This window comes from Phlebotomus papatasi, chromosome 3, assembly GCF_024763615.1.
Source record: "Phlebotomus papatasi isolate M1 chromosome 3, Ppap_2.1, whole genome shotgun sequence".
NCBI lineage: Eukaryota > Metazoa > Arthropoda > Insecta > Diptera > Psychodidae > Phlebotomus > Phlebotomus papatasi.
The window spans coordinates 71,068,466-71,083,233 of record NC_077224.1 but is presented as its reverse complement, the minus strand read 5'-3'; the positions used below and the strand labels follow the sequence as shown (position 1 = coordinate 71,083,233).

Below are 14,768 nucleotides of genomic sequence, written 5' to 3'. Positions count from 1 at the left end.
ATTTTAGTACATGGCTGTTCTCATGTGCATCTGTGTAACCTTTATGTTTTTTGTAGCAAATAAAAACTTTTTTTTCTATATATAAACTATAAAAAAAACTGTACAACATAAGTTTCCGATTTTCGTTTGAACGTCAATTTCGAGGTTAAAAAACAATCTCAGCGAAAAGTTGTACATGGATGAGAATGTAGCTAATAAAATTCTCTATCAAACCCACAAAACAGATTATTAGGGACAATCCTAGTTTTCGAGATATTTTTGATCAAAGTTGCTAAAAAGTTCGATTTTCCATGTTTTCTGACATATATGAGACTACAGCGCCCCTGGTGTCAGTTGTACGAACTTAATCTGTCAAAAGCATTATTGGGCATGTAAAGGAGAACAAACTTTCCCATATTAAGAAATAAATCTGTTCAGCAGAATCGGAGATATAGGCACCCAACCTAAGTATCAATAAATGACAAAAACGGTTTTGCCTAGATTCCAGGCGCAAAAACATAATGAAATCAAAATGATTAGTATTTTCGTAAATCGTTTGACTAATTTGATAACTATGTCAGTCTTTATCAATTATGTCAGCTGCCAAATAACTTCAACAGAAGCTGGGATACCACCTTAAACTAGAATTCTTTCTAACGACACAACATATGCATTTATCTCAATCCCTCAATAAATTACTCATCCCCATTAGTCATCAAGTTCAGTGAATTCGTGTGTACTGTGCATCGCCAGAGTGATAAAAATTACAAAAAAAAGATTGTTACACAATGTTTAAAGTTGATGATGAATACAAAAAAAAAACCAAAGAAGCGAGAAGTTGTTTTCGTGACAGAATTTCATGTGCAGTATTGAAAATTCTGATTATATTTAGAAAAGTTTGTTATAGAGAAAAATAATAGTGGAAAAAAAGAAATTTAAAAAAAAATATAAATAAGTCTTCTTTTATACATTTTGTATAAACTCACCCATTTTTCATTCATTTTCTTCTCTCTCATAAAATTCTGTCAATACTAATTTTCATAGGATTTTGTGGTAGGAGGTATCTACTCATTTTGAAAGATGAAGAAAAAAATGTAATATAATACAATTGGCAGTATATGGACATTTTTAAAAATATTATATTTATCATACAATTTTTTTGTGATATATTTTATATCTATTCAGAGACAAAAGGTGGTCTTTTATGACAAAATATTTTTCTTTTTAGTATTGCTTTAAACAGTTTAACAAATACTAATTTAACTTTTCTAAAATGTTTCACGAAATTACAAAAAAAAAAAAAAACAAAAGTCTTCAACCCTCAATTGCTTTCCTAAAGAAAATTTAGGATCAAACATTATGTGATGAATCTTTATCTAAAGGCCTTGACAGACCTGAAGCTTAGCCGAGTGACGGCTTATGCCCTAGACACACTTACGACTTAAGTCGAGAGGCGACTTAGTGGAAAATGATGGAAATGCACTTTAACCATTATTTCTAATATAATTACGCTAAGCCGTCTCTCGGCTAATCCTCATGTCTGTCAAGGTCCTTAGAGTATTTATATTCTATATAGTGGTTAAACTACATTTCCATAATTTTCCACTAAGTCGTCTCTCGGCTTAAGTCGTAAGTGTATCTAGGGAATAGCCAGACTTGCAGAACTGTCAAATTTCGGAATTCCTAACTGTCAAGTGTATATTCGAAAAAGTCGAAACAAAGCTCAAGCGGCGAATGTGCGAACTTCCATTTGCTTCGAATGTTCGTAAAGTCTAACTCGGGTTAAAATTTCGAATTGATACAAAAATGCGAATTAATTAATCTAATAAGGGAATATTTTTTAGAGAATGATCACCACTAGTGGTGCGATGATGACAGTTATTATTTGGTATTAAAAAAAATTAAAACCAGGCATGGTTTAAAAATAATCATGAAATGACAATTGAGGGTTAATCAGATAGGCTTTAAGTAATTAGATGAGATTTGGTAATTAGATTAATTTGAAAACTTTTAGATTATGCTAAGATTTACCTCAAGAAATCAGAGCATAGTTTGTTAGGCTGAAATGTTTGATCATTCACCATGATAGAAAAACAAAAAGTTTAACTGTGTTATCACACTTGCACATTAAAATTTTAATATGATTCACATTAATTGTCGCTGGTGAGAGTCCAAATGTGTAATTTGTGTGTTTGAATCATTTTATATTCAAAATTTGATCTATTTGTTGATAAAAAGGTAGACTTGGCCCGCAAAATTTCATATAAATTGATTTATAGCATTAATGCGAAAAATTAATGCGAATTTCTCTTTAATTTTTTAATGTGAAAAATATTTATGCTTTAGGTAAATTTAAACTAATTTTTGCAGGCCAAGTCCACTTCCTTATCAATAAATAGAAAAACCCCAAATCTTAAGTGACTCAAAGATACAAATAACATATTTGGACGCTCACAAGCGACAATTAATGTGAATCACATTAAAATTTTAATGTGCAAGTGTGATAACGCCGTAATGTTTCTTTGAATTCTAAATACATCAAATTCTAACCTCAACAACTTAACACACTAATCTTGATTTTCTCTAAATCCTTAAAAAAATTGTAGAATTTTGAATAATTGGGGAAATTTGTATTTTAAAATTTCCTGGTAAGAGATGTAGTACTAATTTTTGAGGTTAAGTCATTCATAATCTTAATTTCTCAATAAACAAACTGATTAAAAAAGTGTATGTGTAGAACAGAGCGAGAGAAAGACTGAGAAAGTTTCAAAGGATTTGCTCCTTTGAATATTTTTGCACTCTATTTTATTTAAATTAATTGAAAATTTGATCAATCCTGCACCATTAATCTGGATTATAAGTATTTTCATTTTTTGTGAAGTTTGAACATTCACAGAATTGCAATATCTTGTTTACCCAACGATACAAAAAATCCATTAAGTCATTTTATTAAATTTTAACTCTGAAATCTCTATTGATAACTATGTGAATTGCATTGTCATGCAAAATAAAATAATATTCTATTTTAGATTAAGTGAACAACATTCAGAAAATACTGCAGATTGCTGGATATTTACATTAAATAAAAGGAGCATGAAAAATCAAATTAATGCATAAATGTGATTGGGAGTCATGCCAGAGAGACATAATTGAAAAAACTCTTCTGGTGGATGGGAATTAAAATCGATTCGAGCTCACTGACTCACTCATTCACAGAGGAAAATTAGCTATTTTTAGTCAAATACAAATGCTTTTCTTTTATTATGATACATCTATGATTCGAACTATCAATAATTTTTCTTTTTGGTGCAGGAACAACAATCAATGTTAATGAAAAGGTTTAGAGAAAATTGAACCTTGTTCATGAAAGCAAGACTCAATTACCATTTGATGGAAAGATTATTGGCTCGATTTATTTACTTTGGATTTTATAAACGGTCACCTTCCAACAGGCCTATGACACGACCAACAGAGGAACTTTTTGAGACCATGCGGAAGTTAGACTTTCGCCCAAAACTGATAAGTTTAGTAAGGATGACCATCTCTAACTCAAAACGCGAAGTAAAATTCGGTAGGGAAGAACAGTAAAATTAGACTAGAGCTGACAGGCTGAGCTCGGGCCTAAGGAAGAGGAAAGCTAATAATTACAGTAACTAAAATTTTACGACTTCAGTAAGTGGATGTAATAAGAGGTTATACATCTACTATAAGTCCTCATAAATATTGGCCTTTTCGCGAACAGGATTAACGGTAAAACGCTACGTGCTCGTCTATATTTCTTGACCCAAGTCAAACGGTTAACAAAGATCGAGATAAAAAAGTAAAAATGAAAAGTACATTAGTTCAGTTCTAACAACGGATAACGAAGTTGGAATAGAGATGAACGAAAGACTTCTAACGGAATTACACTATCTTCGATAATTCTATTAAGGAAGATCTCACGGTTACCAAAGATTAAGATCTACAGATGCATACCGAAGTCAAGCCCATAACTGAGGTACTTGAAAAAGTACCTCAGTTCAGTACAAACGACGGAAAACGAAGTCAGAGGTTAACGAAAGACTTGCTGCAAGAAGTTATATACCACTTTACACCTCCGTCGGTATTTCGACCAAAAATGCCTCACGGCTAACAGAGATCAAGGTCTAAAAGAGACCCATACTTAAGCCAGTCACATTATTGGAGTATCCTTGAAAAACTACCACAGTTCAGTGCTAACGACGGGAAATGAAGTTGAAATTGAGGTTAACGAGAAATTTGTAAGGGGATTGCGCTCTCGTCGATATTTCGATCAAGAAAGATCTAACGGTTAACAAAGATGAGGATCTACAAATTCATATTAAAGACAGTCATATTTCTGAGATACTTGGAAAAGTATATCAGTTCAGCTCTAACGACGGAAAACGAAATCAGAGGTTAACGAAAGACTTGCAGTAGAAGGTATAATATAGATGGTATAGATACTTCTTTGAACTTTCGTCGATATTTTGATCAAAAAATGGCTCACGATTAACAAAGATCAAAAAGTAAAGATGCATATTGAAGTCAGTCGCATTACTGAAGTAGTACCTCATTTCAATGCTACCGACGGGAAATAAAGTTGGAAAAGAAGTTAACGACACACTTGTAGCAGGATTGCGCTGTTATCGATATTTCGGTCAAGGAAGATCTTACGGTTAACAAAAATCAAGATCTAAGAGATCCATACTGTTACATTTCTGAGGTTTAGAATAGTACCTCTGTTCAGTACTAACGGCGGAGAACGAAGTCAGAAGTTAACGAGATGTCCAGCAGAATGGAGCAACAACCCCAACATTGTTCTGAGTTGTGAGATCAATACAGACTACCAACATAATCTTGATCTGGTCGCTAAGTGTAACGTCAAAGTTTTCACGGACGGCTCAGAGAAAGATAGGAGTCTGGTGCGGGTTTTGTATGGATCAACCGAAATATAGAGGATTATACTAGTCTGGGGCAATTTACAACAGCTTTCACTGCGGAGATCTTTGCTATAGTGTCAGCATTATTTTGCCTTCTGAATCACGGATTGGAAAATATGGACATCTGTATTGCATCGGACAGCAAGAGAGCTTTAAGAGCAATTGCAGAGGAATCTACTGATTCATTACTGATAAAAGAAGAAAGAAATTACCTTAAGGAGCTGTCAGCACAAAATAGAATTATTGTATTCTGGGTCTCAGGACACGCAGATATCCTAGGAAATGAGATTGCGGACAGGCTATCGAAACTCGGTAGGGAAAGTACTTTCATAGGATCTGAGCCTGTGATAGGAGTACGCAAGGAAACAAAAAATGATCAATTAAAGAACATTGTTCTCAAGGAACACAAAAAATATTGGGAAAACATAAATGTCTGCAGATCCACTAAGGCTCTGCTAGAAAATTCAATGGACATTTTTGCCCAATTATTGGACTTCCCCATAGGAAATCAACAAGAACTATCTTTGGATTACTTACAGGACACTGGCTGAATGCCTGTCTATTTAAGATGAACCTGGTCGTCAGCCCGATATGCAGATGGTACAAAGCTGCGCATGAAACAGTGGAGCCCTTTCTAGGAAATTGTCCAACGCTATCTTCACTTAGACGCGTAATTTTTGGACAAAACACCATAGACTTCAAGGATTTTCAGATTATCCGATTGAGTGATCTACTCAATTTCTGGATCGGAGCAATAAACGAAATTGCTTACAGAGCTACCTGTTCAACAAGGCTTGCTTCCCATCCCAGGACATTTTCAACAATATAGAATCTACTGTGGTAAATCTAGATACTACTCTGTAGCTTCATCGCCATTTCTACCAAAAAAAATCTCACGATTAACAATAAAGATCAAGAACTAAGGTATATACAGTGAAACAATTCACATTACTGAAGTACTTGAAAAAGTACTTCAGTTCAGTGCTGACAACGGGAAACAAGGTCATCGGGATCAGGGTAGATGTTAACTTCGAAAAATTTGCAATAGTGGGAACACTAAGTGAGAGAAATCCGAAAAAGTTAAAATACCATTCCGGAAATGTTAATTTTACCCTGCAGTATTTATCCAAAATCGTTGTAAATATTACCCTTTTTAGGTGTGTTAGGGGTTAAAGATACCTTTTCCATGTTAAATTTACCCTTAATAAGGTGTAAAATTAACATTAAAAAATGTTGATATATTTTTACACCCAATAATTTCTGAGGAAAAAATGTTAATCGCACCCTCTTTTTTTCAGTGAAGTATCTACTACTCGTTACTCTCGTCGATGTTTCGAATAAAGAACATCTGCTGATATGTCGATTAAAGGAAACTGCTGATCTTTGAGGGACGGGACCCACGACGGACTTTCGAGACTTTTTATGATAGAACTTCACGAGGGAATTCTAAACAAGAATGAATCATGAATTGGAGGAGCTATGGAGAAGCTTACATTGCTCTCTCTTTCTGGGGCAGAAAACTAAGCTGGTTTGGGTGCATTTATCGTACCTCAGAGAAAAGGACGCCGCGGAAATTAAATGACCAGAATTCGGAGGGGTTGGAAAGATGGGAGCATACAGACTACTGTGAAGAACTTTTTAAAAACTCCGAGGATGCTGCAACGCTAGCGGAGTCTGGTTTTAATTGTGTAAAATAACAAAGTGTAAAATAATAATCTAAGTACAGTAGAGTTCCTCAAATTTGAACAATATATTTGAAAAACGTAACGGAATTTATGTGAAATGCACTTTCCCTAAATTAAGAAAATAACTTTAGAGAATATATCAATGTAATTTATTGTGAAATAAATGGAACTTGTTGCGGAAGTTACTATAATACGATAATATTGAGAAAACATAAGAGAAAAATGGTTCTAATTCAGACTCGACGCAAAACTTTCTTCACATAACCTCAAAATTTACATGTTGAATTTAACCGTCGTCGTTCAAATTTGATGAACTCTACTGTAAGTACGTCATCTGACGCCTATTACAAGTTACAGTATCGGATTGCAAAAAAGGAGTTACTAAATAATGTCGGTTATTCTAGTAGTAACTCTACATCAGAATTACTATGAAATAACACGTCAACAACTCAATAATTACCACGTGAATTTAAGATCGATCGAAAGCACTTTACTGACCAGCTTCATACCAAAAGCTGTGATCATGAAAGAATCACTGCTAAGACAAGTCCAATGAAACATTTTGGGATAATTTATGAGTCTCAATTTCTTTAGCATCTTTCCCACTCTCTCGGAAAATTCACAGTGAGTCGGGAAAAGTGTCTCAGTGTCATGAGAAAAGTCACACAACAGCTGAACAGACGAAACAATAAAATCAACCAAAAATGCTTCATGGTTATACTCTCTTTCTCACACTTTTCTTGCTCTCAATTACAAAATTACAAACGAATTTATAAATAATTATTGAGCCTGGGGTGACAATTTCACTTTTTTCCGATTGTTTTATTTTCATCTTTACCAAAACCATAAAAACTTATAAAAGAAAAAAGTTTGTACAAAAAAATAGAGACTTTGGAAACAATTTTCAGCAGGAATAGTGGATAATGTAATATTCCAATGTCAATTCCAGAGAAGTTAGAAATTTTTCTCCACAATATTTTCATATTATTCCAACTTTATTGATTCCACCCTCGTGGGAAATATAGGATGGCTGGCAAAGAGTTTTCCATCGGTAGGGGGAGAACTCCATGGGAATTCAATTCATTCTCCCACTCTGGAAGTGTCCTATCATTCGGAAATTACAAAAGAACACCCAAGCATTGTAAGGGAACGATAGCATTGTGAGAAATATGAATGTAAAATAACAAGAAGGTGTCAATTTCTGATAGTAAAGTGCTTTTGAAATATTTTATTTTACATTTTCTTTATTATTATTCACACTTTCCTCAAATAATTTCTTTTGATGTCAAATTGACTTTTTCCATTTAATTCTTATTAAGTTTGAATCAACCCGTTCCTCTTTTTACATTTTTTACACTCATTAAAATTATTACTTAAGAATATTAAAAAAAAAAATTATCAATTTAACACGAAAAATAAAACAGTAATAGAAAAAAAAGAAGAAAAGGATGTATAGGCATCCCACCTGTGTAAAACTTTCGAACTAATGGCTTAGGTGATGTAAAGCAGTGTGGGGCAGTTTCTGGTAACTAAAGTTTTTTTTCACGATTCCGTTAAAAATTGATGAATTATAATACTTGAAAAATGTCAAAAAATTTATTTCAAATTTAACTGCTGCCCTAATTAAAAAGTAGCCCGATCTTAAAAGAGCGTAATTAGAGAGAGTCTACTGTATTATCTGAATACTAAAGCAATTGAGTTTTTAGTTTTTTAGTAATTTTAAAATTTGAAAGACAAATTAAGCGATTTGATTTGCTTTAACACCAATCTTAAACTTGTGTTTAAAACTGCATTAAAATATTCCTTTAAATTTTTCAGGGTAAGGATAATAATGATAATATTAAGGAAACACCAGATAAAAAATGGTTCTACAGTAGAGTTCCTCAAATTTGTACATTTTGGGGGTACACATGACATTTCTCACTCCTCAAATTTGAATAAACATTTTCAAAAACGTAACGGAATTCATGTAAAATTAACTTTCCCTAAAACAAGATAAATAACTTTAGAGAAAATTTATCAACATAGGGTGAGTGTACCAAATTCCGGCCACATTTTTTGTTCCTCAGATTTCCATGATTTTTAGTTTTTGCACACCCTAAGAGATTATACAATGCAAAAAATAACAAAAAATATCGCTTTGACGAGGAAGATGATCTGAAATAGGCATTGGAAAAATTCCGGAACAGCAAGGAACTATGAGAATGAAGGTGGCCGGAATAGGCCAGCAATGCTACGTTTACATTTCGTTTTCATTTTAAAATATATTAAGAATGATTTTAGAGAAAAAAAAGATAATAAACTGTCTACAAGGTTCCAAGCAATACTCCTTATAAAAAAGTAACAAAAAAATCAATTTGTATTAAAAGTATTACATTTCAAACTTGAGGATTTTGCGTTTGCACGCAACTATGCCGAAATTTGGCACACTTACCTTAATTTATTGTTAAATAGATGAAATTTGACAACAATATTGAGGAAACACCAGAGAAAAATTGTTATAATACAGACTCTACGCAAATTTCTTTTACATAACCTCATATTTTATTTTTTGTATTCAACCGTGTCGTTCAAATTTGAGGAGATAAAATTTGAGGAACTCGACTGTAATTCAGACTCCATGGAAGAATTACTACACATAACCTCAATTTTTGCATTTTGAATTCAACCGTATTTCATATTTGAGAAACTTTACTTCAGAGGTGTGCAAGAACCATTTGAAACCGAATAAACGTCAAAATAAGTTTGTTCAGGTAGCGTTTTGACCATTGACTTACAAATCTCATTTGACGTTTGTTCGGTTTCAAACGGTTCTTGCACACCTCTGCTTTACTGTGTTGACTACATAAGCGAATGACGCCGATTGGTTAAAAATGTGTACACAATGGAGGAAACTGGGGCAAAATTAAACACCAAAGGAATTTAAAAAAAAAAAAGCAATTTATCAAACATAAGTGAAGTAAGTGGTTTATTAGACATCCCTTTTAAGGAAAACTATATTTACAGTGAACAGACTGGGCTTTTCTACATGGTCATTGCTTTTTTACGCCTTCATTGCTTTTTTACACGTGGAAAAAATATTCAAAAAATTGCAGCACTAAACCAATTTTTGCAGCAATTTGATATTTTTCCGTTCTCTGAGACAATATTCTTTAATAAGAAAATGATTTATTAGTAAAATTTGCCAAATCGAAACACCTCGAATCAAGAGCAAAATTTTACTAATTGAGTAAGGGCTCATAATTTGGGACAGTCTGCTTATAAGCATCGATGTTCGAAGTTTGAAGTGCGATATTTTCAATACTAATTGACTTTTTTTGTTACTCTCTTTTCAGAAGGGTTGTTTAGAAACTTGGCAAGCTGTTTACTGTCTTTGTTCTTAATAAAATTAGTCTTAATACGTTTAAAAATGAATTGATATGTAATGGTGAATTTGACTCTTATTTTGGACAACTTGGTTATTAATTTGGACAACTTGGCTGTACAATTGGACAGCTAATCTGCCTGAACAGGATGCCCATTGTTCCTCATTTCATGAACCAATCTTACCAAGTCCTCTTTCTGTTCATGTAAGGAAAACGTAGAATGTTACAAGATGCCCTAAAACTTTTCATATTATTCATTAAGGTGAGTTAACTTCGGTACTCCAAGTACGTACGGATTCGCTCATTCCCTGGCCTTTCCAAGAGCCCTTCAAGGCATTTCTCGTGTCATCTCTTTCGTAGAGATGATGCTCCTTTGTTTATCCAGGCATTTGTCCGACCTAGTCATCACAAAAGCTAAAACTTCACGAAATTTCGTGAGAAAAACACCTGTCCAAAATAAGAATCATCACCTCACTGGTGAATGTCTTAAAAAATTTCCCATTTTTCAAACGAAAAATATAATTCACAAGGCAAATCTAACTTCAGGTCAAATGTACAAATCACCACTAATGTGAATCAACACAATTTTCAATGAATATTCAATAATATCACTCAAAAAAAGCAAAGAAACTAGTACTCCACCACAGCTAAATAAGACTGAAGTAAACATGAAGTTCTGTCATATTTCTCGTAAGCAATTGCTTACATTGAATTTTCAACAAAGCAATTTTAACTCAAATCATATTCAAAATTTAACGTATTTAGTGTTAAAATCTTCCAAAAAGAACAAATATTTAGATAGAATTAATTATTCATCAAATATTGGAATAAAAATCTATAATTTTAATCAATTTATTTTTAGTGTCCAATTTTATCCTCAAAGTGTCCAAAATAAGGAACTGGACAAATTTATGAGCCTTTCCCTTATATCATTTTCTTTTTACGGAATATTGTCTCATAAGGCGTAAAAACTATCAAATTAGTTCAAAAATTGGTTTGGTGCTGTAATTTTTTGATTATTTTTTCCACGTGTAGGAAAGCAATGAAGGCGTAAAAGAGCAATGATAATGTAGAAAAGCCCAGTCTGTTCGCTGTGATTATGTCACTGTCTAATTCTATCCCTGGCCAATCTGCCCCGGTCGCCCCTATCATGGATACTAGTTTAAAATTAAAAATAACAGATTTTTTAAATTCCCATTTCAAACTTTATTTGAAGATTTATTTCAGAATAATAGATAATGTGGGAAAACAGGGAAAACTTTGACGAAATGCTTCCCTATTTTTGAGGAGATACTGTAAAATAATTTTTTGGCAATGAATATTTAAAATATTCGTCTCTGGTGCAATGAATATGATTTTATCAATTTCCAATTATCGAAATAGGATAATTCTTGGCAATTTCTTACAATTTCCTTCCCATTTTTCCCGGAGTGACCTACTGAAAATCTTTATGATGATTCTTTTCTTTCTCTCGCTCTCTCTCTCTCGCTTATGCTCATTTCTCTGTGGTTATTTGTGCCTCAAGATGTGTCTGTGTCGCCCCAGAGGTTGACGCGGGAAAGGAGGAAAAACAGAGACTCCGGAAGAAATGCAACCGAAGCAGAAACACAATCAGGAGGAAACACCACAAATGAAGCACATACACTGACTTTAAGAATGATTGAATTTTGAAGGTATATATGGGAGATTATTACCTTGCTTCTTAACTGGCATTTTTCCTGGAGTGTTGGTTTGCTGGTGAGAAGAAAAAATCTGCCCTAAAGATGTTTGTGAAGTGAAAAAAAATCACAATTGTCTCAGCACTTTATTCCTGACCACCTGCGATTGCTTCTCTCAGACGCTGAACTCCCTGAAAGAGTCTTTTCTTCTCGCTGCTGTACTTGGTGATCCTGTTAGTGTCATTGTCCACGCTTTTCCATCCTCTCCGGAAGCCGGATTTAAATCAGGGAATATCCAGAGGAGCACTTGGTCAACTGTTCTTGGGGGCACACCACTTTGGAAAGCACTCTCACACTATACAGGGGGCTAGTGATCGTAGGAGGGAAAAATTGGGGGATGATGAGAAGTTTTCTGTGGAAAATTTGGCCCCTTTTGCGTTCTTCCTGCCCCCCAAAAAATCCTTCCAACCCCCGCCAAAAGAAATAGGTCCACAAAAACTTGAGACACTCTACTGACAATTTTTCACCTGCTCTATCGCCCCAATTTTCCTTCAACTTTTCCGACACACACACACACACGCACAAACTTCTTTTTTGGGGGTCTTTTCCCCTCGAGCCACCTTTTTTTTTCCTCAACCGCACCGAGGGAGGAGAAAAATCCGTAGGGTGGCTTCAACTTTTTACAGCAATTTTCCACCCAGAACCCCACTTTTTCTGCCTTTTCTCCACTGCAGACACTTACTCAGCACACCAAGGTGGTTCTCAGGCACAAAATTGAGCCCGAAATTGCAGAAAAAAGAGTGGAAAAATTAAATTTTCACAGGAGAGCTCCCAGCACTAAACACGATACTAGCGCCTTTCGCCTGCGCGCGCGTGCGCCAAATTTTTTCACCATGGCGCTGTCATCGAACTGACAGCATTGCTGACATGCGCGCCCCCCTTTTACCAAACATAACCTCAAAGTTGGTAATTTCTGTGATTCCGGTGTTTTTCACCCGGATTTCCCATGGATTTCTTTGTAAAATTCAAGAAACCCCTGGAAATTAGGGAAGATGATGAGTTGACGGAAGACAATATCCTGAAATTGCAGTATGACATCATCTCCAAATGGAAAAATGACAGTGAAACGTGAGTGGATGAAATTTCAGGCAGAGAAACTTAAATTCACCCGGAATGCTTTTATAGGTGGTTCCTGACCAAAGGACCGCCAATTTTGGGAATCTTAGGAGCTGTATCTGGAATTTACATCCACAATCACTACCGGAAGAAGCTGAAACTGGGAAATTTTGGTAGGGCAACGTCGTATTTGCCGATTGTAGTTCTGCCAGCTCTTGTAGCTCCTGTCGTTCACAAAGTGGTCAGTAATTGAGGAAATCTTCACTCAGGATCCCCCTAGACAATGTCTCAATTCCCTCTCCTTGCAGGCCATTCAGACAGCATTGCTACTTAGTAACTACAAATGCCCAGTATGCCTTCAAGTTCGTGGTGGACTCCTCCAAACCGCCGTAGCAGGAATCTATCCGGCAATGCTGGCTCCCCTAGCCTGCTTCATGTACGCCAATCGTCACTTCACCTACCGCATCCCCTCAATAACCCAGCAACCTAGAGAAATCCTAACTCTCTGGGCCAAACTCACCCGACCAATTGCAGGTCCTCTAATAGGAATCTTCCTGGCCAATTATTTTGCAGCCATGTACCTCACCAACAGAGAGATCCAGGACTTCCACTTAATAATGGTGAAGCTGGACAAAAGCACAACCCTTTTAGAAGAAAGATCCTAAACCCAAATAAAACAGTAAAATAAATAGTTCATTTTTTTTTGGAAAAAATCATGTCATTTTTATTCGTTTTACTCTGAGAAAAAATGCTAATGCCAGAAGAATTTCAAGGATTCTTTAATTTTTCTTTTTTTCATCATTTCACTCTCTAGTGATGAAGGTTGTTTTCCGTTTGACACGGAAAAAGTGGCAGTGAAATATGCTCTTTGCTCCTATTAGAATCCTTATCAATTTTTCTTTTTTAATTCTGCATTTTTTCTTCCTTTTTTTTAATAATATTTCTATATAATTACTAAACACACGATTTTCTTAACCATCAGTTTTTTTCTACATCGATTTTCTTTTTTTATTTACCCACCCGAGAAATATAATAAAAAATGTCTTTAAACACTTTTTTTTTACAATTTATATATGTAGTTACATTCTGAGAAATTGCAATAGGATCAAAATTTTGCATTTGGAAATGGATTTGCAAAGTAAAATTTACAACATTTGTAAAGCTAGAAATTTAATGTGTGCAAAAGTTGCAAAGAAAAACCTTTTAACATAAAAAGCTTCATTGAAAGAATGTGTAAGAACAGGGGGCGATTCAACTCACTTCAGATGAACTTCACTGACAAGGGTCCCTTATTCCTTGTTTCTTTGGTTTCGCAAAACTTTTTGAAACACTTCGAATACATTGAAGGTTTTTTTTATGTCTTCTGGAAATTTTCTGAGATTCTTCAAGATATTTCTTTACATTCTCTTGTTTTCTATATTTTTTTCAGTTTTGCTAAACCGAGATTAAAAATATATTGGAGTTTCCGGAAAAAAACTCCGAAAAGTTGTACAATTCCTTGGAATATCCGAAACTTTTTTCCTAAATTTCTTCTCCAATTTCTTTTAATTCTCCGAAAAACTCCGAAAAGTTGTAGAATTCCTTGGATTATCCGAAACTTTTTTCTTAAATTTCTTCTCCAATTTTTCTTTTAATTCTCCGAAAAACTCCGAAAAGTTGTAGAATTCCTTGGATTATCCGAAAATTTTTTCTTAAATTTCTTCTCCAATTTCTTTTAATTCTCCGAAAAACTCCGAAAAGTTGTAGAATTCCTTGGATTATCCGAAACTTTTTTCTTAAATTTCTTCTCCAATTTCTTTTAATTCTCCGAAAAAACTCCGAAAAGTTGTAGAATTCCTTGGATTATCCGAAACTTTTTTCTTAAATTTCTTGTTCTTGTGAAGTTTTTCTGAATTCCTAGGATTTTTTCAAACTCTTAAGAAGACGTTTTGTCTAACTTTTTGAGACATTCAAAAGTCTTTCCTTTAAAATCCTGCTAAAGCTTCCATATGAAGCTTTTCTTGAGATTTTCAAAATTTTATCTAT

At 34.2% G+C, this 14,768-nt stretch overlaps 2 protein-coding genes across 7 annotated transcripts in view; one reads left to right on the top strand and one right to left on the bottom strand.

Moving 5' to 3' along the window:
• LOC129808208 (disks large 1 tumor suppressor protein) overlaps nucleotides 1-12,495 on the bottom strand; it is a 158,061-nt gene extending 145,566 nt beyond the window's left edge. For 4 of the 6 annotated variants that reach the window (XM_055857991.1, XM_055857996.1, XM_055857994.1 and 1 more), the window contains exon 1: nucleotides 11,664-12,495. In XM_055857991.1, the coding sequence (XP_055713966.1) occupies nucleotides 11,664-11,682 (19 nt within the window). In that variant the 5' untranslated portion in view covers nucleotides 11,683-12,495. The remainder of the gene's footprint in view (nucleotides 1-11,663) is intronic. The other 2 variants (XM_055858000.1, XM_055858002.1) reach the window with 1 other exon arrangement.
• Nucleotides 12,496-12,551: 56 nt separating this feature from the next.
• Nucleotides 12,552-14,219, top strand: LOC129808213 (uncharacterized). The gene is made up of 3 exons (XM_055858019.1): nucleotides 12,552-12,755; nucleotides 12,813-12,984; nucleotides 13,052-14,219. The coding sequence occupies exons 1-3, from the start codon at nucleotides 12,634-12,636 to the stop codon at nucleotides 13,406-13,408; spliced, it is 651 nt and encodes a 216-aa protein (XP_055713994.1). The 5' UTR covers nucleotides 12,552-12,633; the 3' UTR covers nucleotides 13,409-14,219.
• Nucleotides 14,220-14,768: the final 549 nt, after the last annotated feature.

What these genes read in the sequence shown, in the direction of transcription:
- LOC129808213 (XM_055858019.1), top strand. Translation starts at nt 12,634, where the DNA reads ATGGATTTCTTTGTAAAATTCAAGAAACCCCTGGAAATTAGGGAAGAT. An exon ending in TGGAAAAATGACAGTGAAAC is followed by an intron (nt 12,756 to 12,812) that starts GTGAGTGGATGA and finishes ATGCTTTTATAG; the next exon opens with GTGGTTCCTGACCAAAGGAC. An exon ending in CTCCTGTCGTTCACAAAGTG is followed by an intron (nt 12,985 to 13,051) that starts GTCAGTAATTGA and finishes CTCTCCTTGCAG; the next exon opens with GCCATTCAGACAGCATTGCT.